This window comes from Gastrolobium bilobum, unplaced genomic scaffold (genome assembly GCF_033153095.1).
Source record: "Gastrolobium bilobum isolate Gb01-03AN ecotype WA unplaced genomic scaffold, APGP_CSIRO_Gbil_v1 utg2732, whole genome shotgun sequence".
Taxonomy (NCBI): Eukaryota; Viridiplantae; Streptophyta; class Magnoliopsida; order Fabales; family Fabaceae; genus Gastrolobium; species Gastrolobium bilobum.
Window position 1 is genome coordinate 145,436 of NW_026897530.1, and position 27,164 is coordinate 172,599.

Sequence of the window (27,164 nt, forward strand, 5' to 3'; positions counted from 1 at the left end):
AGAGTTAATGCACATTGGTTTTTAGTTCTTATCTTATATTACCTACAAAATTACGGTTCAGTTAAAACTGGTGAAATAGAGTGTTTACGTAGTTGGTACTTCAATTTTGGTCAATAGATTTGAGTAACGTGTAAGTGAGGGTAACTTTTTTAAGTATCGGTACTAACCGACCAGAAAAGATGGATCTTATGATCATGCAATAATAATAGAAGGGGGCCGAATTAATAGTGCCAATTCCAAGCATGGCTGTATCGAAAATATCTAATATCCTATGGTAGTATGTACAATCTAAAACACAGGAAAGATTATATTTATAATTTTTCTTTTATAAATTATATTATGTTTGATCGATAATATATTATTAAATAAAATATTACTAGTCAGATATAATATAATTTGTAAAATTTGTAAAAAAAATTTATAACGAATCTTTCCCCATAATCACAATTCATCATATGACATGTTTCTTGAAGATAAGGAAAATAAAAAAAATTTAATATTATAATACATAATTTATAATTTTATTTTAAACTACTATCTATCGGTGTTGATCAGTACAATGATAGTACCGAAGATGCTGTCCACATATATGATGTACGCTGGTCATCCCCGCCCCTTTGTACTGCAAGAATAGCTTATAAGGGATTATGGTGTTATAGTTAGCGTTTTCACGACCAAGGACCAACATATATAACATGTTTTTTTTTTTTTTTTTTTCATTATTTTTTTAGGTGGTGGGGCCCATATATTTATTTCTATATATGAGATAACTTATCTCCTTTAACATGAGATTAATAACACTCAATATATATATATATATATATATATATATATATATATATATATATATATGGACTTATCGTCTCTCAAGTTGCTTGAAATAATTTTATCTCGGGCTACTAAATCATAACTATACAAAAATAGATCAATGGTGATAAAAGAAGAGAATTAATGAAATTATGTTTGGAAAAATATATATATTGGAAAAATTGTAGCTGGAGATTTTAAAAATATCTATATTGGAAAAATTGTTTCTCCTACCACATAAGATAAAATTATCTCCAATAATTTTAAAATTATGTCCTTTTGGAAATGGAGAGAATTAATGAAATATATTTTAGAAAATTTATATTTCTTTATTATATGTATTTTATTAAAACACTTTTCATTAATTCTCTCAACTCTCAAAACGACATAGTTTTGGAGTTGCTGGAGATAACTTTATTTTCTAATAACATGATAAACGATAAATCCATATTTTTTTATAAGGGTAGGATATTGTAATAACCAATTATGGTTATTACCAATGTTACTACCAATAAATTTTACTGTTAGATCGATTATGTTGATCCAACGATTATATTTATTTCCATCTTTGTATGATTATGATTCTTATATTTAATGTGAAAGCAATAAATATGAGAAATCATAATTATACAAAGAAGGAAATAAATATAAAGTATTAAATATGAGGAATCATAATCATACAAAGATGAAAATAAATATAACCGTTGGATTCACATAATCAATCTAACAGTGAAATTGATTAGTAGTAACATTAGTAGTAACCCTAATTGGTTGTTACAATATCTTCCCCTTTTATATATATAAAAGTTTAGATTAGGTTACAGAAAACTTCCAACTTCGTTCAAGATTTAAAATGAGATTATATATATATATATATATAAAACTAAGAATTGTTATTACCTAGTTTTAAAACTTGGGAGGTAAATCTTCACTTTTTAATATTGAAAATTGATAAATCACCCCAATAGAATACGCTAAATGTGGAACCAGAATTAGTTTAAACAATTGCTTTCATTAGCACTTTCTGTTGCACGTAATAATGATGGTGTAGTCCAATTTGCTTCATAGATTTTGCTTATCAATTTGGATAAGTCTATCCGTTAAAATAGAATTACTCTTTTATTTTATATTACTAATGAGTATTGCCTGTATACGGGTATTTTTATAATTTAAGTAAAACATAAAAATAAAAATTAAAGGAGAAAAATTAAAAATGAGATATGCACAATTAATTCAAGTAGAATTTAAAATCGGATTAAAATTATTTTAAATTATAAATAAGATATGAATAATTGTTTAAAAAAATTAATTTAAAATTTAAAAGTAGATAAATTAAAAATAACCTATTCAAATTTTTAAATAGGAATACAAAAAAAATGAATTCTAATTTAATATATAGCGATGAATTGTTTAGATCAAAATATCAACAAGAGTTAGTTATTTTTTATACAAAAGAATAAGGAGAAAAGAATAATCAAATCTAAAGTACTAATTAGTATATGATAGATATTTTTGTAGTAACTTAAAGATCACCTACCATAATTAGTTATTAATGATTCCCTTCATTTGTATATACTTCAAACGCAAAATTAATGAATTTGTTTTGAAATCTAAAAATGTAAATTTGTAAGTTGAGTTTGTATATTAAAAGTTCACATCTGACCATCAAATAAAGAGAAGAAGAATAATTAAAGCAAAAAAAGTAAAGTGTTGATATCATCCATGGCCTCCAATCGCTTGTAAAAGAAGTTGAAACACGTTGTATGTTGCTTTCATGATTCTAGTACAAGATGCCTTACTCATCCTTTTGTTTTATTTTTTTATGATGCTTGTTTCACTTTAGTACAAGATGCATGATTCTAGTCATATCCTTGATGTACATTTCTAATTAACAGATTTAGTCTAATAAACAGGCATTTATTTCAAGTAATTTTGATTAAAAAAATAGGGGAATGAATCATCTCATGTATTATTTAACATGAGGTCATCATGAGATGATTTTAACCGTTCATGGATAAATCAACGATAATAAGAGATTAAAAAGAAAAAAATGAGATAAGAAGTGACAAAAATATAACCGTTAATTTGTCTATGAATAATTAAAATTGTCTCACATAATATAATTATATTAAATAATACATAAGAGAATCATTCCAAGACAAAGAGCGATTGCCATACACAACATAATGATATCCCAGTACCCACATGTAAACCTGAAAAAGTTCCGATAATAGAAGTAAATAATCCTTAATAAAGCAGTATTTGTGTGTTGACTCATAAAAAATAAACTTATACGTGTCATTTCTGAAAGACTTGGGCGGCTATGGTTACTAGCTTTAGAGGTAGATAATCAAACTTGCACAATTGGTTTATGATACTTGAAAAGGATTTGAGAGCATATTATTGCGATCGCATCAAGAATAAGTATATCGGTCATACAAATAACAAAGTGAAGTGAGTAGAGTTATTGTTTTCATGAGGATTGATGTATCAAACAATAACGTATCTATACTGTTATGGACCCGCATAAGGGGCCCATTGAATGGCAGGTCCAATAATGAGCAATCCAAGATCTGAATCAATTATAATTACGGATAATATCCATCATGGATACTAATCTTAACACGACAGCATAGTGAACAGGCTTGGGTCCTTATCAGAGGCACCAAAGGCCTACACCATACTATGCATAAGTAACCTCTACAAATACAAGGTAAATCTTATCTGACTGTTATGTTATCACTGTTCACACACCTCATTGGCTAACGTCGTTAGTAGTCTATTGTGCACAGGGATCTGCTTGACTCAAGGGTATCTTTTCCATAGATATCTTGGAGAGGGCATTAGATCCAAGATCAACATACCAGCTCATTGGGCTGGACATCTCTGTCTCTAGGATAGAACATATATGATCAAAGTTGGATTGATCGTAAAAGGTTTTGAGAATATGACTTTAAATTAATCAAAACTAAATTTTAAAACTAAATTAACAAGATAAAGAACAATAATCAAGAACGCAAGAACACAATCAAGAAAGATTTAAAATCAATTAAAATCAATCGTAGCTAGGGATTCAATTTCTCCAATGTATTCCTAACAAGTTTACCTTTTCCCATAATTAACAGTCAAGAACATGTTATTGACAATTCTCTCTTGAGTGATTAAACCCCAATCCCTTGGTAATCTAACCTTTTGTTTTATTTAAAATCTTAATCCCTTAGTGATTTCTCCTAAAACAAGCATTAAGAACGAGAATTTACAAGTCATAGATTTGTAAGTCTATTCCTAGATTATACAAAATCTAACAATTAATCAATCATAATCTTACACCAACATCTCTATTGTCATGCAAGATTCAAGAGTTCGTTTGCAATTAGCCAGATCATAAACAAACTAGGAGTAAAAAGCGGATTAATTGCAAAACATAAAGCTTAAATATCAATTACAAGAAATAGTAAAACAATGTTTTCCAAAAATAAAATAAAAAAAGGAAAAAGAAAAAGAAAAACAGTGCTAGGAACTCATTGGTTCCATCTCACCCTATCTACATAAAGAAACTAGCCTGACATGTTCATGGAAACAAAAACAATTGATGAATAGAAACTAGAATCCAAAAAAAAGAAACTTAATACCCGGTCTCCACGATGAAGCTTTGATCGTTTCCTCTTCCTCTTCCTCTAAAGAGATGCTTTTCTGCTAGTCCCAAGGTCTCTGGCCGTATAATAATCATTAGAAAAGCCCTAGAGTATGTCTTTTGTAAGAAGAAATTCCATAGTCTTTTTTTTCCGACGCTGCTCGCTGGTTTGCTCGCTTAAATTCGACAACAAAAATATGATTTCGTATTTTGGGCATAACTTGAGCTATACTCATCCAATTGATGTAATCTTGGTCTCGTTGGAAAGATAAAAGAGAGATTTATAACTTCTATGAAGAACACAAGATCTGAATCCATAATCTTAAATATGAAAAATTGATCTTAAATACGAAAAATTGGCCAAAAGACAGTTTCAAGAAGTTTTTTGCTAAATGGTGTTCCTTATGTATCGCTTTAATTCCATCTAGTTTAGCCATTGTTCCAATGCTCCAATTCAATAATTTAAACCTGAAACCAATATATTTTTAAGTTAGTAACATGCCTAATCATGAAAACTCTAAAGTCTTTTGCATTTTACAATAATTACCATCTCTTTGACCATGTTTATCATTATTTAGTATACTTTGGGTTCTAAAGGCATAATATATTTGACACCTAACCCATACCCACTACATTTAAGTAATATCATAAACTCTTGCATGCAGCCCTTTTGTCTCTAATTATCTTATCTAACTTAATGTTAACTGGAAACTCGATAAGTATATCGCTCGTATAAGAAATAGAGTAATGAGTAGGATATCGTTCCTACAAGGATTGATCTATCAAACATTAATTTCACTATGCAATTAAAGTTGGATTGATCGTTAAAGTTGTTGTAAATATATAATTGAATTATAAAATAAGATATTAAACTACATAACAACTATAAAGTTCAAGAACCAAGAACTCAAAATAAAAATTGGAATAAAACTAATAATGCAAAAGCATAGCTAGAGTTTCAATTTGCCCAATTTCATCTTAATGAATCTACCTTTCACTCAAATAATATACAACTCATGTTATTGACAATCCTTCGAAGATTAATTAAAACTCAATCTCTTGGTGTTTCAATTCTTTACCTTATTAAAAATCTTAATTCCTTAGTGATCTCGCTTAGGGCAAGCATTAAGAGCGAAGAATAAAAGTAGTTAAATGTTTCATTAGTCTATTCCTAGATCAAACAAAACCTAGCAATCAACTAAGTTAGAGTTCAACACCAACATCCCTATTATGATGCAAAAATCATGTGTTCATCAAAGATTGGCCAAATTATAAACGAAACTAGGAGTAAGGAATAGATCATTTGCATAACATAAAGATTGAATGTCAAATTATAAGAAAGGAGTAAATAACATTAGGAATCCATTGGTTCCATCTAACCCTAACTACATGAAAATCTATCCTAACATAGTAAAAGAAACTAAGACAAAAGATGAATAAAGGCAAGAATCCATAGATAGAACTTGGTAATCGGTCTCCACGGTGAAGCTTTGACCCTTCTTACATCTCCTTAGTCACAAATGGTGCTTTCTCTGTCCCCAAGTCGTGCAAGAACTCAATACTTTGCCTTCTTTCGTCTTTCTTTAAATAAAAGATCAATGGGCCTTCTTTATGAGCTGCTCGCTGCGATTGCTCGCTATAGCAAGCAAACCAGCTAGGAGAGTGCTGAAAATATGTCACTGACAGCTCATATGATTGTTGTCTTGAGCATTTTTGTTGTAGCGAAGAGGCTTTAGAATTTTCTTTTTTCATGTTTTGCTTGTTGAGTTTGCTCGTTGTAGCGAGCAACTCAGCAAGATGTACATTCCTTAGCTTCCGCTTGGATTGAATCTTGTCTTCCTACAACTTCCTTGATCCAACAATGCTCTGATTTAACAATTTTAACTTGAAAGCAATATATTTTTCAGTTAGTATTTTACCAAGTACGAAAATTAGAAAAGTCTTCTGCATCTAACAATATTTACTATGTTTTTTTATCATATTAAACATTATTTAGCATATTTTTGGTCCTAAAGACATAATATAATTGACACTTAACATTAACCAGCTGGAATGGAAGAGAGGCGCAAGTTGCTTCTGTATAGAGGAAGATGGAAATTGAAAAATTCAATTTGTGCCCTTTAAAGCGCATGCACGCTTATTATGCATGATCCAACAAAAAGGTATTACTTATTAATTAAAACTTGATCATACTTTAGATGGTATGGAATTTGTAGAACTAAAGAAAGGATCGGATATGAAAGGTGATAATATCACGTGTTACAAATAAAGTAAAGGATAAAATTCTCATCACATAACCACAACCTCCTAATAAAAACCAAGAGAAATACTAAATGATCCTCACAAATGTATTTCTCATTGATTTTTAGGCCTAAGAGGACCTCCTAATTAAATATCAACGAGTGAAGTAGTAATTTGTTGAGCATTATGATGATAAAATGTGTTATAAGTTTTGCTAGGCCATTATGCGTTGATTTTTTTTTTTTTAATCAAGAATTGTCCAAATATAAAGTGAGGATGGGCATGAAGAGCACTGGGGAAGAGAATTTAATCAAGTCAATGGAGGCCACATTGTTGCATCCACATGTAATAAAAAATGATGAGCATACTAATTGAGCATCCACACGTAAGAAAAAATGATGAGCATACTAATTGAAAGTAATTTTAAAACTTTCTATACGAAGAATTCAAAAAACTAAATTTAAATTTTTTTTCCTGAATTTGTATAATAATACACATATAATATATCATTAGAAAGGTTTCAAAACATGCAATAAAAGCCTTAATTTCCATCCAATTAAGCAAAACAATAGCACGAAATAATAACAGTAAGATTATGTTCTTAGGGATCTTATTGTCATTTATGATGCTCTGATATTATGTAAAGAATCATTTACTCAAAAACTTAAGATTTTTGGTGGAGGAGATATTATCCATTTCATATTATATTTTTCTAATATGCCCAAACAAGAGTTCAATAGGCTTAAAGGGTGGACAATACACAAATCTATATCTATGTTAAAAAACTCCATAATGTCTAATTATTTGTTAATAGATTAAGGGCGGTAAGAATCGAACTCGTGATCACTTAGTCATATAGACTCTGATATCAGTATTGGGTAATGGAGGAGTCTGTGGTAGGGCATAACTACTATAATGATGGGCTAAGTGACAATCCACCAGAATCAATGCGCTCGATATCACATCTCAACCCAAATCATTAAAGCGTTAGGTTTATGGGTCCTTCTAGTTATATGTTTCTCACTTAGCCTATTTTTTTAACTGTGTGAAATTTTACTACTCACACTTAGATTCCCAACATCTAAGGATCTGTTTGATTGCATTCTGATTTTTTTGTTCTTAAAATTATTTTGTAGAATAGTTATGGAAACAAGTGTTTTCTATGTTATTTTTTGTTTTGAAAGTTAAAAGTCAAAACACAAAACAAAAACAACTCAAACATGTTCTCTAAAACAAAAAAACAGTTACATTTTTTATTTTTATTTTTACAAATCAGTCCTTATCAAACGATTTTTTTTATTCTGAACACCAAAAAACTATTTTTAGAAACAGTATTCACACAAGTCTCTCACTTTTAAGCCAACTTGACTGCATTTGACTCTAATTTTACATGGAATATGGATTATTAGGTGTGGGATGATCCTATATGGTCTAGTTCACAAATTTAATAACATTGATCCAAAAATTTGAAGAGAAATTTCAACCTTAGCTTTATATGAATTTTTTTTAAGCTTGAAAAATGATGACTATAAATTGAAATTTTCTTTCAATTTGATTGTGTGTGTACATATACCCAACTAATTTGGGATAAAGGTGTTTATCCGGTCCAAGAGGATCATGATTAACATGGCATCGATCTAAGAATCAGGAGTATCTACGGAGGAGATAACCACATATGATGGCAGATTATTGTGTAAAAAAAAAAGGTTTGAAGCCAATGAGAGTTGTGTGTGTGTATACAGACAATAAAGAGGCTCGAGTTTCAGAATTGTGTACCATTGATATTTAACCCTTTATTTATAGAGAAAATTTATTTTTTTGGAGATTAAACCCAATATCTCCTAAAACCTGTAGGTCCAATACAATATTGTTGATTATAGATATATTTATTTATACATAAGTACAAGTATATGCATAGCTAGCAATAATTTGAAATTATCATAAACTTAAGTGGGGTAAGAAAAATATGAAAAATAGTTTTTTTTTTTTTTTAATATATGTCCTTTCAAGTTTTCGTGAAATTATTTAAGCTTACATTAAAGTTAAACTTCTTGTTATCAAAAAAAAAAAAAAAAAAGTTAAACTTCTTACTCTTTCACCGAATATTTTCACCAACTTCTCAATCATATTTGAGCACTATTTTGATTAGTTACTGATCTGATAAAATATAGGCACAATAGTTAGAGGCTCAAGAGGACCCAGAGGTTGTGGGCACAACATCCTCATCGCGCGGACCATCACGCTAAGCTGCAGGGTAAAACTTAAAGACTAAGGAAGGACGTAGAGATTTGATAAGGTCCATTGTGCATAAGAGCCAGTAAATTAAAGATGGGATAGCTTCAGCTTGCCACTACTCTAAGAAGATAGACTAACATCTAGACTTATTCATAAATGAATAGCTTGAAGGGCACCAATTATGACAGAAGAGCAGCAACCCTAAATCACCAATAAAAAGAGATGCCGCCTACGAAGGATGACACCTAGCACACGATAAATACAGAGGGTCAAATCCAGGTACATCATCTCTCAGTTAAACAAGATACACCTCGCATTGATACTGACTTGAGTATCGAAGTGTCTTGCAGGTACCCACTCCAGTCACTTCCATTTAGGTCCATAATCTTCAACCTTCAACCGTGTGTGATTTGACCCATCCTATCTTGGACTGGTCAGATCAGTTACCAATCAGGGCGCTCTCCTAACAATTGCTTCTTTTGGGTTCGAACCTTGATCCTCGTGGAAGAGCGACTCACTTACCATCATGCTTCACTTTTGTTGGTAGCTAGTAAATGAAAATAAATTTTGTTCATAATTGACAGCAATAAAGATGAGAATAAATCCTTTCCTCGAGTATTAATTCATACATCAACTGTCACAATTTTAATGATACAGCTAGTAAAATAAAAAAGAGAAAACAATTATTTTGACTGTGATCATTAATTTGTTAATGAATGACATAAACATATTAAATTAAGACATGAGATGATAATTTCCAATAAAAATTGAGTGTAGGGATAAGTAAGCTGCACACACAAAACTCCAAAAAGATAATTATTGGAATACTTATTAGTGGCAACTGTACTCTCCTTAATTTCACAACAATTTTTGTGTAACGATGGCCTAATTAAAAAAATAAAAATAATAAATGGATAAAAAAGTAAGGAAGGGTATTTTTCATTTTAAGAGAATATCCTTTTTAATTGAATATCTTATAAATTAAGAAGAATAAAATAAGAAATTATCATGTAATAGTTTTGAACCAGAGGGTTCAAAAATGTGCCCATGGAGAGTGTAGTATATTGATCTATAGGTACACCCAGCAGCCATGATATAGATCAGCTGTTAAAGCTTCTTATGCATGTGAATCAAGGGGGAGTGTGTAAGAGTAGCTCAGGTGATTCTCCATTTGTGCAGAGTAACTGCATATGAAGTTAGTAGAGAAGAAGATTGTCCTTCCATGTGTGAGGGGTATTTAGAGAGGAGATATCCCTTTCAACCATGGAAAAAAGAGTCCAAAGAGCTGTCATCTAGCCATCCTAACCTTTTCAAGTTAGGCATGCTAAACCCACTAGGGGCAGCAATGCACGGGGAAGAGTAAGAATCCTTTGTGACAAGGGTGTCCTCTAGAACTTTCTAGGTGGGAGCATTTGATATTGGGCCCAATGGACTGGGCCTAAAAGGGACTATCAGTACAATTTTTTCTAATAAAATCTTATATTTTGATTCTCCTCAATTTAATTTGAAATTAAAAATATATAGTATTTTCCTATACAATCTCATCCATCTAAACGTAACAAAAACTGATTGTTATAATAAATAAATTGAAGATAAGTTTTGTATTGAGGATAAATGAAAAATATGAAGAAGATCGACTTTCTTTTGTTAAATGTATTTTGAGTGTAAACACAAATCGGAGAGGAAGATCAATTAAAAACTGAGTGGTGGCCATAGTCATCAAACCAAAAAGCAGATAAAATGAATGTATTCCTTCTCCCCAATGTTAATTTGTAATGAATGCCCACATCCCCCACCCGCACCTCTACCCTTTCTTTTTCTTCTTAACTAATTGCTTTTTATCTTTGACATAATTCTAACTCATATGGTGTTTGGGCTTTCGTATGGGGATTTGAGATTCACACCTTGATCAATATCTATAATAATAAATTTGAAGAAAATCACATGTCTACTTTAGCTTATTAAAAGTTAGTATACGCTATTATAATATATATATAAGCACCTCCAACTCCAAGATAATTTAATTTATGCTCGAGGTTCTCGTTTACCCAAAAACTGTACAAGGAAAAAATATCTCGTAAGTTATTGAAGGCGATATATGCAAGTAGCCCGCATCACCATGGTACAGTTTTGCATTAAATTTTAAAAACAAAAATTGCATTAAATTGCTGGTTAATTATTTCATAGAACAAGTTACCATAATTTGCTAATGGTTCAGAGGCAACAGGCTCGTTAATGCATGCTGCTCCTCTTCTTCTAGTTGAGCAAATTTCCTCACTTTTCGGTGTTTGAGGAAGCATGATTTTTTTTAGTTGGTAAAAAAAGTGTAGCAGTGTAATGAGAAACCACAGTAGGTGAGAGGGTTGATGTTGTTCCTTTTAGCTAAATCACACATTTCTTAATAGTGAAACCTCAAAGTACATAGAGGAAAGAAACCAAAAAAGCTGTTAGATGTCATTGTCAAAGCCCTTCAAAAAGTTGTGGGTAGAATAGATGGCTATTGAGAGTTACCTCTCTATCATCCATGACCTTAATCATAGCTCATCACTAGCAACTAGGGTTATTAAACAACTTCAAGAGTATATATTAGAGAGGAGAAAGTTAAGGGGTTGGTTGAACTCTCAAGACATGACTCAAAGAGTTGGAGTTCGTGACAAAGTCCTACGTTTGCTTTTGTGGGGCTAAAAAACGACCAAAAGATCTTTAATCTCTACTCTGAGCACACCCTCCCACGCTTTGCAGAAGCATCAAAGAGCTCTCATAGGCCAAAGGTACCATTTTTTTCTCCCTCACTTTGTTTCCACAGTTTCTTTTTTGCAAGCCTTCTGAACCCCATGTGACATCTCTTCAGCTCAATCAATAAGTTATATCACAGAGTTCAATGTCCTATAGTAGTTTACGTTTTTTACCCTCCCACTACTATCAATTCAAGTTGAAAGTTGAAATTCTACATATTCTTCAAAAAAATAAATTTTTTGGGATGCCCACATAGAGAAACTAAAAATCTACAAATTTACTATGTACTTTTACTCTCTTTGTAGATAAAGGCCAGACAATTGAGTCAGTCATAAATCCCATAAAGAAAGCATTGAGTAATTAACTTATGTTTGTTTATATTCTTTCATATGGTTTTACTAGTGTTATTGGATATGGAATCTTGAGGGATTTCAATTGCAGGTTTTTGGTTTTTTGGGATCAGCAGCAGTGGCAGAATTCAGTGCCCCGAGCAGCTACAGATGAAGCTCAACAAGCAACAACATGAACAAAACATATAAGAAATCCAAATCCCATTACAAGAGCAAAAGAGGCCAAACAAAAGCACAAGAATCACAATAGAAGAGCAAAATTTGAGCATACACATTCACTATTAGTGTCCTCATCAACTAGTCCAAACCCAACAACAGTTTCATCATATGCAGAAGGCACAACAGAACCACCACCTCAGGAACCTAATTTCAAGGCACAAAATATAAAGTGAGGAATGGGAATGAAGAGCACTGGGGGAGAGATTGTTCAAGTACAAGGAGGCCACATTGTTAGAGCCACAGGTAGAAAAGATCGTCATAGTAAGGTTTACACTGCAAAAGGTCCTCGTGATAGAAGGGTTAGGCTATCAGCACACACAGCCATTCAATTCTATGATGTTCAAGATCGTTTAGGCTATGACAGACCAAGCAAAGCTGTGGATTGGCTCATCAAGAAGGCCAAGTCTGCCATTGACAAGCTTGATGAGCTTCCTCCATGGAACCCAACTCCTAATAACACCACAGAAGCCACACAAGAGGGAGATCAAAATGCAGGGTCAAGTGAAATGGTAATTGCAGAACAATCTGAGTCTTCTGGTTACAATTTTCAGCTCCAAAGGCAATTAGATGAGCACCAAGATAACCATCACTCAGCATTCCTTCCATCACAAATTGACACTGATGCCATAGCTTTCTTTCCCACAACATCTGCCACTTCCTCCATCAATTTTCAAAGCTACCCACCTGACATAATCTCTAGAACAAACAACTCCTCAGAGGATCTTGGTCTATCTCTTCATTCCTTCCATGACCCTGGTTTGATTCATGGGCAATCCCAAGCAGGTGCAAATCAAACACCTTCAAATAACCAAACCCTTTTTGCTAGCTCAACTCCCATTGGTTTTGATCCTAATTACCACAGGATTGTGACTTGGAACAATGATGCAACCATAGATATGAACAGAACCGGGTTCATGGTCAATTCAACTGCATTTCTAGGCCAAGGTTCTGCATATTCCCAAAGGGGGACCCTTCAGTCCAGTTTTTCACCATCACTTCGTCCTTGGAATGACATTCCAATGGCTTCCTCAGAACATCACAAGTCCCAACCAATTCACCAAGCTTCCATCTTTGGAAGCAGGTTTCTATCCGATGCATTGCCAGGGTTTTGCATTCCTGCTAGAATTCAAGGTGAGGATGAGAGCCATGGAGTTGCTTCCGATAGGCCATCCTCTTCTTCACCTCATTCTCATCACTGACCACAAACATGAACTGCACAATGCTGCAGTCTTGCTTTTCTATCAGGTACTACACTCATTGCTCATTTTTTTTTCTTTTCTTTTCTTGGACCAGTAATGGTGAAAATAATATCAAAGAAGGGAAATGGACTGCATCATGAGGTTTGCACAAAGATGTCACATTTTGTTTTTAATGGAACAAAGAATAAAAACTCATCAAGGCAATTCCCATGCAAAGTTGCAATTTAAGTAACAAAGCTAATAGCCCCCACAGACTACTTAAATTTCTCTCATGAATCTTGTTGTGCAGGAGCATTGTCTACTAGATTTGACAACGTGGGAAGATTAAGATGGACATGTTTTGATGATCTGCAAAATTTGTTTGGTTGGATTGAACTTTTTTATGGCTTTCTTTTCTCTTTTTAATGCAGCCATTATTGGTGCTTTATATGTTTTTTGTTTAACGTTAAAAATGGGTTCACTACTTCCTCGAATCAATGCTGCTTGATATGTTTTTGTATTAATCAATATGATACTTTGCTCAATTAATATATGGCTTTGAGCTGCATTCCGTGGTTATAGACCTCATTGTTTTGTTAATGTCGAGAATAGCATAGTTCATCCATATCAAGTGAACAGCAGAGGTTTCATGTCTATTCTTGGTGAACCCCACTTGAAGAAAAACATAATCTAGTATGGTTTTGATTTGTTCAGTTATTCTCTTCTATAACAGAAAGTGATTTCGTGTTCCTTTTTCCTTGTCCCCCAAGTACATTTAAAGGAGCACTTTTAAAGTCAAACACTCTCTTAAACCATTTGGCAGCGTATTTCTGTGTCTAATTCAATTTCAAGAAACAATGTGAATGAGGAGGCTTGAAATTTCTAATCTAATAGAGTGAGTTATCCCCATTTTCATCCCTCAAAATTCATGTGTCATTACTTTTAGTCTTTTAAAGATTTTTGTTATTTTAGCTTCTCAATCATTGGAAATATTGCCTCATTAAACTTGAAAAGTCAAACCACCCTTCATTCGTACGCATGAAGAATCAAACCAAGAAAACCACTCAAACCCATACACCCCTATAACAAAATGACCCAATTTCTAAAACATTAGGACCCATGAGCCACTCTTAACAGCACCCAAAGACCACAACCACCATGTGATTTTGATTTCTCAAAGATTCATGTGTCAATCAATGTGTCATTACTTTAGCTTTCAAAAATTCATGTGTCATTGCATCAATCTCTCAGATTTATGTATGTCATTAGATTTGTCTTTATACAACCATATGTGTGGGCGTTAGGTGACATTACCATGTGGATGCTTGCTTATGTAGCTTTAAACGGGCCACATAAGCATTCAACGTGCTATACTCCTTTAAAAGAACTTAAATGGTGGCACAAAGCGTAAATATTTGATGGACAAAATGGGAGTGAACTACTGACATTCCATTGCATTTAGCATGTTAGCTAGCTATGTGGGGGTGGTTTCAGGAAATTAATTTATTTCCTTTTGCTCATTTATGCAATCGTACATATAATTATTGAGGCAGCACAATGAATAGTTAAACTATGTCCGTTTCAAGAGCATCTATCGTAATCAAATTGTCAAAATATGTAAAATTTAATAAGAAATGTTAAAACAGTGTAAAAGCAAAATAAATTAAAAGACTAGGTATTTCATACTCGAATAGCTATGCTTCCGGTGCGGCAATGCAGTTCATCCACAAAGCTGAAAGGGATTTTGGTATTGTTTGAGATATATAATATAAAAGTTATTAAAGGGTATTTATTAGCTTAAACTTTTAGGTGAGATGATTGTTTATTATGGTATCATATACTTCATAACTATAGGATCACGAGTTTCATCTACTTTTTTGTGCAATTAAATTAGTTCTTACATGAGAGGCGTGTTAGCTAAATATAATATAAAAATCATTAAAGACATGTCACTTTACATATGATTTAGAAAAAACAAAACAAAATAAAAATCCTAAAATACTAATAAATAGAAAACCATAAGGTATAAGGTATCAATTGTGATACCTCCGAAGAAGCTTCATGTATTTAGTTATCAAAATGATATTGGATATATCATTCAGAATGACCAATATTTGCAGATCTACTAATGTTGGTCTATTTGTCGGACTTCTAAACAATACGATGTTCATGGTTATTGGGCTCCTGTTAATCAAGGAAGAACGACGTTCTATCTTCTGTCATGTTCAGGCGATTAATTATTTCTTTCACGAAGAAACTCTGGGACTTTCCTTAATACACGTATGATTTATAAAAATTTCATTTTCATATGAACTTGATTTAAGTCGTAGATGTTCATAATTTATATATACAGAGTCAGTGATCATTACGTGTTTTATGAAAGAATATTAATTATAGTTTGACTTGCGATTGGAAATATAAATTAAAATAACTGGAATTGCTATATATGAGAAATATAGAGATGGAAAAATATAACTGACTTTTCAAGATGAAGTCCATACAACAATATCTCAATTTTTTAATGGGTTACCTTTTTTGATTAAATATTTAACGGCTTGTCTTCTTACGAGTGATTGGTTAATTTTGTATATTGTTGATAACTCATGTTTTGTTGTTGTGTTGTATCTGATGTATTCAAGTAGCACACTTCTTAATTAATTTCTCCGTATGTGACGACATGTGGGCCAGGTGAATTGTGGGATTACTTTTTGACTTTTTGCAATTCTTTTAATTTTAATAATAATAATAATAATAAAAGAAAAAGTATTTCTCCAGTTAATGGAGACAAAGTTTATCTCCAGTGAGCTCAAAACGATATTATTTTTTGTTATAAAATTAAAAAAATTATAATGACAAAGACTAATATAACCCTGCAATATATTATAATTACAAAAACACTTTAATTTTTGCTTCAAAACGACGTCATTTTGAGTTCACTAAAAATAACTTTATCTCCGATAAGCGGAGAAATCTTTTATCCTGATATAAACTCGTTATATGCGAGTTCACGAGTGAATTATTTAGTAGACTTGGTTTGTTCAATAAAGAGGGGTTTTTTAATAATGGAATTGTTTTTTTCATTTAACACAAGAGAAAAACAATTTCCTATAAACACAAATGAAAGAGAGAAAAAAATTAAAATAAGTCACATATTCAATTTGTATCAAGTGTTTAAAATAATAATATAAAGCAACATAAGATTATTATTTTTCTTTTAAAAAATTTAAAATTTCCTCATATATGTCTAGTTTTTTTTGTTTGGAGTTACCCAACCCTAATTATCTCTTTGAGACGAGTTGGCTCCTTCTGATATCCCCACGAGCTTCGACTCTTTGAGCCTATGGGACTAATCCGGAGTGCGGGAGAACAATGATGGCTAAAGATTCAACCTCCTCCCCAAGAATACATTCAGCGGGAATATGTCTTAGTTTTTTTTCCCCTAGTCTGATGGTTTATTGAACTATCCACAGTAAGGCCAGAGCCAAAACACTCGATATGAGCATTGAACATATATATGTAGGACTTTTTCCAAAAGCAGAAAAATGAGCTTATAATAACTCTACATCCGTGACTTATCTTTCTGTTATGTTCATATGTTCACGAAGCATGATTATTCAACAACAACATATTACCTTAGTATTACAGGAATATATACTCATTTAATAAAAATAGGAAAAAAATGAAATTTAAATGACAATAGTTATAAAAAATTGAAAAAAATATTAAAGATGGGGTCCACTATCTTATTAAAAATATTAAAAAATGACAATATATATTATTTATCTTGTGTTGCATAAGATAAATATCTTATGCAATAGAGATAAGATAGTGGATCCACTATCTTTTCTTTCTTTTCTTTTTGGGTTTACTTTTTCTGTAGTTATTGCAGATAAATTATCTGCAGTAAGCCCAATATGACGTCGTTTTGGGATAGAAATCATGGTTTTTTGTAATTTTAATTTATTTCAGGGTTATAATAGTCTTTGTATTTATAATTTTTTAAGATTTCAATACCAAAACGAGGTCGTTTTGGAAATAAATGCAGATAGCTTATCTGCAGTAACTGCAGAAATATTTTTCTCTTTCTTTAAAAAAAATAATAATGAACCTTACTATTTTGTCTCTATTGCATAAGATAATTATCTTATGCAACATAAGATAATTATTTCCCTTAAACTTTATACTATATGGTCCATGAATTGGTTTTACATTTTATACTAGTATATTACTCGTGCATTGCACGGAGAAAAAAATAAATTGGTTTGTCTGTCTCGTAAAAGTGAACACAAATTTAAAAGTATATTGCTGAATTTTATTTAAATCAATACTATGAGGTACCTAACTCTAGCTTTTTGTACATAAAAAAATGACAAATATTTGAGTTAGTACGTTCAATATTCTAACAAATACTTCAAAGTTGAAAGTGAATATGATAATTCAAAAGATCATTCATTAGCTTAATTGCATAAGTATAAATAATTATTCACAAAATATATATATATATATATATATATATATATATATATATATATATATATATACATAAGCATATATTTAATGCATCGTATTTAATCTCAATAATACTTCAACTCTACCAACAATAATTTGATGAAAAGTCAACTACTCACTGAATTGGAAATAACTAATAATAAATAACATTAAAATAATGATATATTGCAAAACATTGAAGGACCATTCCTCTTAATAAAGTAATTAATAAGAATAAATAATTATTTTTTTAATTCAAACGAAACTCTACTTCATGTATAAAGTTCTGTACTTGTGGGCTTAGTGATTACTTGACTGTCCACCAAACTTTGCAAATGCATCTTGTTTGATCCTTTAATATAAAATGCATATGCTATTGTATTAGCTTGTCCTATAGTCATTCAAAAATTACGTAATTTGACTCAGCTTCTTTTAGTATTTCTCGGAGATGGACTTTCATTTATCATAATATGATTGTTCATTTTGTTTAGATGCTTGTTTCTGAAATACTTACAGCAGTAAATCCAATTCTCTTAGTCATACAAAAACGGGTTTGTTAGACAATAAATATAAGAAAAAAAAAGTGTTAGCAGGCGGGGTGGAGGGCCGTGCCCATTTTGCCATCTCTAACGGTCAACATTTTATATAAGCATGTAATAGATTTTATAATTAACCACAAAAAAGGTTCTTATAGTTGCGTCTAGATTACTATCTATCTATGTTTTCTATAGGTGCCTGTAAATTGACTTTTTGAGGTGTGTATATTTGTGACATATATATTAGATGAATGGTTAGCAAATATTTGAGTTAGCACATTTAATATTCTAACAAACACTTCATATTTGAAGTTGAATGTGATAATATCAAAAGACTATTTATTAGCTTAATTGCTTAAGTATAAATAAATACTCACAAAATTATTATAAGCACATATTTAATGCATTGTATTTAATCTCAATAATACTTCAACTCTACCAAAAATAATTTGGTGAAAAATATGAAAAGTCAACTACTCACTGGGTTGGAAACAACTTATCATAAATAACATTAAAATAATGATATACTATAAAATATTGAATGATCATTCCTCTTAATAGAGTAATTAAAAAGAATACATAATTATTTTTTAATTAAAACGAGACTCTACTACACGTATAATGTTCAGTACATGTGGGTTTAGTGATTACATTCTGTCCACCAAACTTTGCAAATGCATCTTGTTTGATCCTTTAATATAAAATGCAGATGTCATTGTATTAGATTGTCCTGTAGTCATTCAAAAATTACATAGTTGGACTCAACTTCTTTTAGTATTTCTCGGAGATGGACTTTCATTTAACACAATATGATTGTTCATTTTGTTTAATTGCTTGTTTCTGAAATATTTACCGCAGTAAATTCAATGATCTTAGCCATACAAAGACGGGTTTGTTAGACAATAAATATAAGAAAAAAAATGTGTTGGCCGGCGCGGTGGGCTAGCCCTCCGGGCCGAGCCCATTTTGCCACATCTAACTGTCAACATTTTATATCAGCATGTAATAGGATTTTATATTTATACACCAAAAGAAAAAGGTTATTATAGTTACATCTAGATTATTATCTATCTATGTTTTCTATAGTTGTCTCTAAATCGACTCTTTAAGGTGTGTGTATTTGTGAAATCTATATTAGATGAAGAGTTGACAAATTTTTGAGTTGGTACATTTAATATTCTAACAAACACTGCATACATTGGTATCGAGTTGTTTTCATGTTGTTATTAACACTTTTCTATTTTCTTAGATTATTTTAAGATTAATTTCCTTATCTTCTTATATATTATAATTTGTTTTCTTATTTTAACATCTTATTTATAAACTGATGCACTCGAGCTGACTCGCTTGGATTGGGCTTTTCCATTATTTATTTCTTTATTTAGGGAATTTTAATAATTGCTAGTTATTTCTTTTTTGTTATTTAGATTATGTTTGAGTATGCGTTGATTGTGCGTTATCTCCTTTGATTGCGCATGATTTTAGTTATTTATTTTTTTTGTTATTTTATTTTTGCCTATTTAAAGCTTAGAGAATCCTATTGTTAGCAGATTGTTTTTGGTTAAAGAAAATTAAGAAAAGAGAAATAGTATTTTCTCACAATCCTTCTGTTCGTTCTTATTTCTGTTTAGCCAATAGGTTACTGTTTCGGCATTATTTGGTAATCAGAGCTCTGGTTATCACTTAAATGGCTGAACAGAACAATGGCGGTCGAGGTCGAGGTCGTGGACAACGGGGTTGAGGTGACGGCAGCAGTAGAGGGCGTGGTAACACCCTTTATGGCAACGGCAAACAACCACACATCGACGCGTGAGACGCCACAATGGTAGCAATGGCTACTACAATGGTAGAACATGGTAGACGAATTCAGGAGCTCGAACAACTGTTTATCCAAACATAGTTGGCCGAGTCAGATGAAGGATGAGAATCTGAAAGATCATCTCATGAGGAGGAAATGAGATTCTGGAACTGGAACCAGGAGTGACGAGGACGAAGTCAACCTGGAAATCAATCATTTTTTGCTAATATTGAGGTGAAGATTGAGATCCCGGAATTCGAGGGCACCACTCATCCAGATGAGTTTATCGACGAGTCACACACCGTCGGAAAGGTCTTTGACATCATAGATTTGACAGAAGACCAGAAGGTCCCGATCTATGATGAATATGATGAAGAGAAAGATGATGAGAATCCTGTTATAGATGCTCCAATTTATGACGAGTTCCCTATCTATGATAAGTATGATTGGGAGCAAGATGACGAGAATCCAGAGGTGGAAGAAATCTCTCGTAGTCCGATGGGAAGTCAACTATTAGAAATTCTAATATTTGTGACAAAGATGAAGTTCTACCCAAAGATATCATGCAGAATGATCCTTCATCCAAGAAGTCTTTAGTTTGCTAGCAGTATTATGAATTTGGGGACAACGAGCATAACAACTTTATGCTCCATGGAGATAAAGATTTAGCTTTTGGTAAAAGTTTAATTGGAGATCGTCAAGGGCAATGGGACTTGCTGGTACATCAGACAAAGTTTTCCTATGACGGATCATAGATGCGATCATTGAACCAAACCACAGATGAATATACCAAGCATATCAAAGAATTGCATTTCCAAGTCCTAATCTTAATTAGGAAATTTAGTGATATTGTACAAGAAGGGTTACCACCTGAAGAAGTTCATATCAATGAAGACGAAGTAGATTCGAGGGCGAAATTTTTTCAAGTGGAAGAGAATGATGCACCCGAGCTGACTCGCTTGGATTGGGCTTTTTCATTATTTATTTCTTTATTTAGGGAATTTTAATAATTGCTAGTTATTTCCTTTTTGTTTTTTTAGATTATGTTTGAGTATGCGTTGATTGTGCGTTATCTTCTTTGATTACGCATGATTATAGTTATTTACTTTTTTTGTTATTTTATTTTTGCCTATTTAAAGTTTGGAGAACCCTATTGTTAGCAGGTTGTTTTTGGTTAAAGAAAATTAAGAAAAGAGAAATAGTATTTTCTCACACTCCTTTTGTTCGTTCTTATTTCTGTTTAGCCAATAGGTTACTGTTTCGGCATTATATACTATACTATGTTGTCTTTTAAAGCTTCTCACAAAATAATGTTTCGATTTTTTTTGCATCAACGAAATTAATTAATCTTAATTGGTATAATAACTAAGCCCAATAGACACAATAAATTTTTTATTAATATGCCTAACACGTTTCCATGCAAAAAGTAGAGAAAAACATTAAATGCTGAACTCTTTTCCCGTTTATTAAGTTCAAAATTCAAATTTAAAAAGTTAAAAGTTTAAATATTAAATATTTTCCCACCCAATAGACATAATAATATATATTATTAATAGGATTAAAAATTTCCCATATAAAAAATAGTGGGAAACATGCACTGAAGGTTGTGCACATTCTCCAAGTAATAGTTTCTAGTTATTCATTTATGACATAGGAAATTGTGTGAATTACATTCTTACATCAAAAGAATGAAAGTTTAATTTCTTTCTTATATATTAAATTATAATTTACATTTTTATAGTGATTAAATTTTTATAATTTGTTTTTTTTATGGAATAATAGATGTCATTTTAAATTTATTATTTAAATTTAAAATTTAAAAATTTGTTATGTATTAAAAATACATATTTTTATAAAAAAAATTTATTCTTTTAATTGTAAATTTAATACATTTTTTAAAATTTGTTATACATATATATTTAAAATATTTACGTTAAATATTTATTTAAAAATTACTTGTGCGAAATTGTTTTCTCTTTTTGTATTATTTTTTTGAAGTTCTGTCTTTAGTTTATTTTCTTTTAAAGTATAAATATGTCATTTCTTATTTTTTCAATTAAGTTTCAAATTTAAATTATTTTTTATCAACTATACATATATTTTTATAATTTTAAATATTTTTTTGTTTGATCTATAATTTTATACTTAATTTAAATTTATTATATATATATATATATATATATATATATATATATATATATATATCTTTTCTTCAATTTTATAATTCAACCTAATAGGTATAATAATTAACTCAAACAGACATAATAATAAATATTATTAATATGCTTAATAATTTTCCATGCAAAAAGTAGTGAAAAATATTAAAAGCTGAACTCTTTCTTACCTATCAAGTTTAAAATTCAAATTTAAAAGTTTAAATTTCTAATATTAAATATTTTCTCAACAAATAAACATAATAATAGATATTATTAATAGAGTTAACAATTTTTTATATAGAAAGTAGTGGGAGACATGCATACAAGGCTGTGCACATTCTCCAAATAATAGTTTTTAGTTATTCAGTTGCGACATAGGAAATTGTGTTTTCTTACATCAAAAGAATGAAAATTTATTTTCTTTCCTATATAATAAATTAAAATTTACATTTTTATAGTGATTAAATTATTATAATCTGTTTTTTTACAGAATGACATGTGTCATTTTTAAATTTTTTATTTGAAAGTTTAAATTTTAAATACTTTTATATTGATTATACATTTTTAAAAAAAATAATTTTGTTCTCTTTTAATTCATAGTTTATATATATATATAATATATTGGATTTTATTAGTCTTCTTTTGCATAAGATAATTATCTTATGTTGTAGAGAGAAAATAGATAGGTCCCACCATTACTAGAAAAAAATAATGTGGGGTACGAAAATCGAAGTAAAGGAATATAAGAGGAGATATCTTATGTGAAAGGAGAGTAATATTTCTCATATATATTTTAAATTAGTTTTTTTTTTGTAATCATATTTTAAATTAGTTATACGTATATATTTTAAACGTTTATGCTAAATATTTATTTAAAACAATAATTGTACGGAAATTTTTTCTCTTTTTATTTTATTTTTTTAAGTTAATCTTATAATTTATTTTCTTTAAAAATATATCATTTCTTATTTTTTCAATTTAATTTCAAATTTAAATTATTTTTTATCAACTATACATTTATTTTTTTATAATTTTAAATATTTTTTCATTTAATGTATAATGCCATATTAAATTTAAATTTATTATATATACTTTTTTCCAGTTTAATAATTAATCCTAATACGTATAATAATTAAGTCCAATAGATATAATAATAAATATTATTACTATGCTTAACAATTTCTCGCACAGAAAATAGTGGGAAACATTAAATGCTGAACTATTTTCTCACTTATCAAGTTCAAAATTCAAATCTAAAATGTTTAAATATTAATTATTAAATATTTTTACTCCCAATAGACATAATAATAGATATTATGAATAGGCGGGGTTGGCAAAACGAGTCAACTCGACTTGACTCGGCCCACCCCGCGTGTATCCTGAAAAAATAAGTCAGGTTAAGATTGGCTCGAAAAAAAAAGCGAGGCAGAAAACTCGACTCGTTTAGAAGACAACAACAGTAGCAGAGTTGTTCTTAACTATGAAGCCCTTTGAGTTTAAAAAAAAAAATCTAAAAAAGAAAAAAGAAAACGAAGAAGAATACTAGTTTACTTTGATGATGTGAAAGAAAAATCAAAGAACAAAGTTGGGAAATTAAAGAACAGAGCTAGGCAAACTTCCTAAAAAAAAAATACAAACTTGTTGTGTGGGTGCTCCAAAAAACCGAGAATACAAAAAGCTTTCAATGCAAGAATTGAGGCCAAGACTGAGCAGCTAAGGTGATGAAGCCAGGGGATGATGGAGCGCAATCAATGGTGGTTGGCGGCTGCGTCTCAATTTATGAGGGAGAGATCGAACAAAAAGAGCAACAATGTGAGAAGATTGGGGATTTAGGATTAGAGAAAGAAGAAAGACGATGGCATCGTGTGTGAGTTTTGTCGTTTTTTATATTATATTTTTATTTTATTTTAAAAAAAAACTCAACTCGCAAGTTGGCTCATTTGACCCGTGGGTTGTCTCGTTTGTTTCCCGAGTTGGCTCTGGTTGGCAACTCATTTTTGCCAACTCAACCGGACTCATTTTTGGCGGGTCGAGTTGGCTCATTTTCGCCAACCCTATGGATATGCTTAACAATTTCCCATGCAAAAAGTAGTGAAAACATGCATAGAAGGTTGCACACATTCTCCAAGTAATAACTTCTAGTTATTCATTCACGTCATAGGAAATTGTGTTAATTACACTCTTACATGAAAAGAATACAATTTTCTTTCTTATATATCAAATTAAAATTTACATTTTTATAGTCATTCATTTTTTACAATTTGTTTTCTTACAAAATGATAGATGTTATTTTTAAATTTTTTGTTTGAATTTAAAATTTAAAATTTAAATTATTTTGTATTAATTATACATATTTTTTAAAAAAAAATAATTTTTCCTCTTTTAATTTATAATATATATATATATATATATTAAAAATTGGTTATACCTATATATTTAAAATGTTTATGTTAAATATTTATTTAAAAAAATACTTGTATAAATTTTTTTCCTCTTTTTATAGTATATTTTTAAGTTAAGTTTTTAATTTATTTTCTTTTAAAGTATAAATATGTCATTTCTTCTTTTTTTGAATTAAATTTCAAATTTAAATTAGTTTTTTATCATCTACACATTTTATTTATAATTTTAAATTTTTTTCGTTTAATCTATACTTTTATATTAAATTTAAATTTATTATATATATCTTTTTTCTAGTTTTATAATTAATCTTAATAGGTATAATAATTAACCCCAATAGACATAGTAATAAATATTATTAATATACTTAACAATTTCACATGCAGAAAGTAGTGGAAAATGTTAAATGCTGAACTCTTTTTCTACCTTTTAAGTTCAAAATTTAAATTTAAATAGTTTAAATTTTAAATATTAAATATTTTCCACCAATAGACATAATAATAGATATTATTGATAGGCTTAATAATTTTCCATACAGAAAGTAGTGGAATACATGCATAGAAAGTTATGCACATTCTCCAAGTAATAGTTTGTAGTTATTCATTTACGACGTATGAAATTGTTTTAATTACACTCTTACATGAAAAGAATGAAAGTTTAATTTCTTTCTTATGTATTAAATTAAAACTTACTTTTTATAGTGATTAAATTTTTATAATTTATCTTTTGTAGAATGATAGATGTCATTTTTAAATTTATTATTTAAATTGAAAGTTTAAAATTTAAATTGTTTTGTTTTAGTTATACATATTTTTTTTGAAATAATGTTTTTCTCTTTTTATTTATAATTTTATTTTATTTTCTAATTGGTTATATATATATATATATATATATATTTAAAATGTTTATGTTGAATATTTATTTAAAAAAAATACTTGGAAATTTTTTCTCTGTTTGTATTATTTTTTTAAAGTTTAGATTTTGATTTATTTTCTTTTAAAGTATTAATATGTCATTTTTCAAATAAATTTAAAATTTAATTTAATTTTTTTATCTATTATACGGATTTTTTATAATTTTTTAAAAAATTCATCTATAGTTTTATATTAAATTTGAATTTATTTTATGTATCATCTTTTTCAATTTTATAATTAAACGTAATAGGTATAATAATTAAGCCCAATAGTCATTTTTTTATTTTTTTATTTGATTTTGAATTTAATTTTTTTATCAACTATTCATATATTTTTATAATTTTATAAATAGTTATTTGTTACAAAGATTTGTAGCTTTTTTCAACAATCTAAATGATTTATGTTTTTTAAATTTAAGCCCAATAGACATTGATGGGAAAGAATTGAAGAATTGATAGGAAATATAATAACAAAAAGGAGATGTTCTTTTCAACCGGGAAGTCAAATTAATTAAAATAAGATTGTCTCATTCTTAGAAGTTGAGATTATAGTGTGGGATACATTAGAAAATTGTGAAAAAAATCTTGAATAGAAGTGATACTAATCAAATATCGGAGTAACATTAGACATTCTAATGTTTTTGGGCGCCAAGTGGTTGTTTAGAAATCAGGATGAATAAGCTCTTTTTGGTATTTGACAAATAAAGCTAGAAATATAGAATGAGACAAAAAAAATACACCTGGCATAAGGATGATAAGATACTCATATCGCACTGAGGATAAAACAATTGTCTAGGCAAAAAAAAAAAGCCCCTCAAACATAGCAATACTTAGATTCTTTGCATGCAAAACATCATTTTAAAAGGGTTCTTGTCAGATGTTCTCTAGTTGTAGCCCATGCTTAAGTTAGTGTCTGCAATATAAAAAACTCATTGTCAGATTGAAAATCAAAGTAATATGTTATTCTTATCATAAAAACTGGTCTATCAGACATCAAATTGATTTATACATAACAAAATTAATCTTGCGAAAATATGAGTTACATAATAACTATTTATGGTCCTCTAATGTAACATAAGTTTGAGGAATAATCTAGCATACAGTAAGGTGTGAAAATACATCACTACAGGAACTAACCAGAAAGAGTGTTGCATTACCTGCTCCGACAATGGGGAGCTAGCATCCATGCTATGGGAGGTCACTTTTTTAGCAATAAGTGGTCCATTTGTTTCAAGTATCATCCTTCAAGGGAGGAAATATTTCAAAAATAAATTAAACATTTATGCAAATAACAAACTCTGGCTAAAGACAGATGCATACCCTCCAACAACAATCTCGTCAAGGCATAAAAGAATCAGATCCAAGTTCTCAAGTGTGTCTCTTTTGTCAACATTATTCCTGCAAATGACACAAAAAATAATATACATGACATGATGAGTAAAAATGCAACAATATTTTAAATTCTAATAGCAA

The 27,164-nt window shown here is 29.9% G+C and overlaps 1 protein-coding gene across 2 annotated transcripts; it reads left to right on the forward strand.

Moving 5' to 3' along the window:
- The first annotated feature begins 11,414 nt into the window (after positions 1–11,414).
- On the forward strand, positions 11,415–13,938 carry LOC133307741 (transcription factor TCP4-like). 2 transcript variants are annotated; one of them, XM_061508294.1, is made up of 3 exons: positions 11,415–11,688; positions 12,080–13,467; positions 13,711–13,938. In XM_061508294.1, exon 2 carries the CDS (start codon positions 12,399–12,401, stop codon positions 13,419–13,421), a length of 1,023 nt encoding a protein of 340 aa, XP_061364278.1. In that variant the 5' UTR covers positions 11,415–11,688; positions 12,080–12,398; the 3' UTR covers positions 13,422–13,467; positions 13,711–13,938. The 2 variants fall into 2 exon arrangements, with proteins under 2 accessions (XP_061364278.1, XP_061364277.1); XM_061508293.1 differs by having other exon boundaries at positions 12,095–13,467.
- The last annotated feature ends 13,226 nt before the right edge of the window (positions 13,939–27,164 follow it).

What these genes read in the sequence shown, in the direction of transcription:
- LOC133307741 (XM_061508294.1), top strand. Translation starts at nt 12,399, where the DNA reads ATGGGAATGAAGAGCACTGGGGGAGAGATTGTTCAAGTACAAGGAGGC.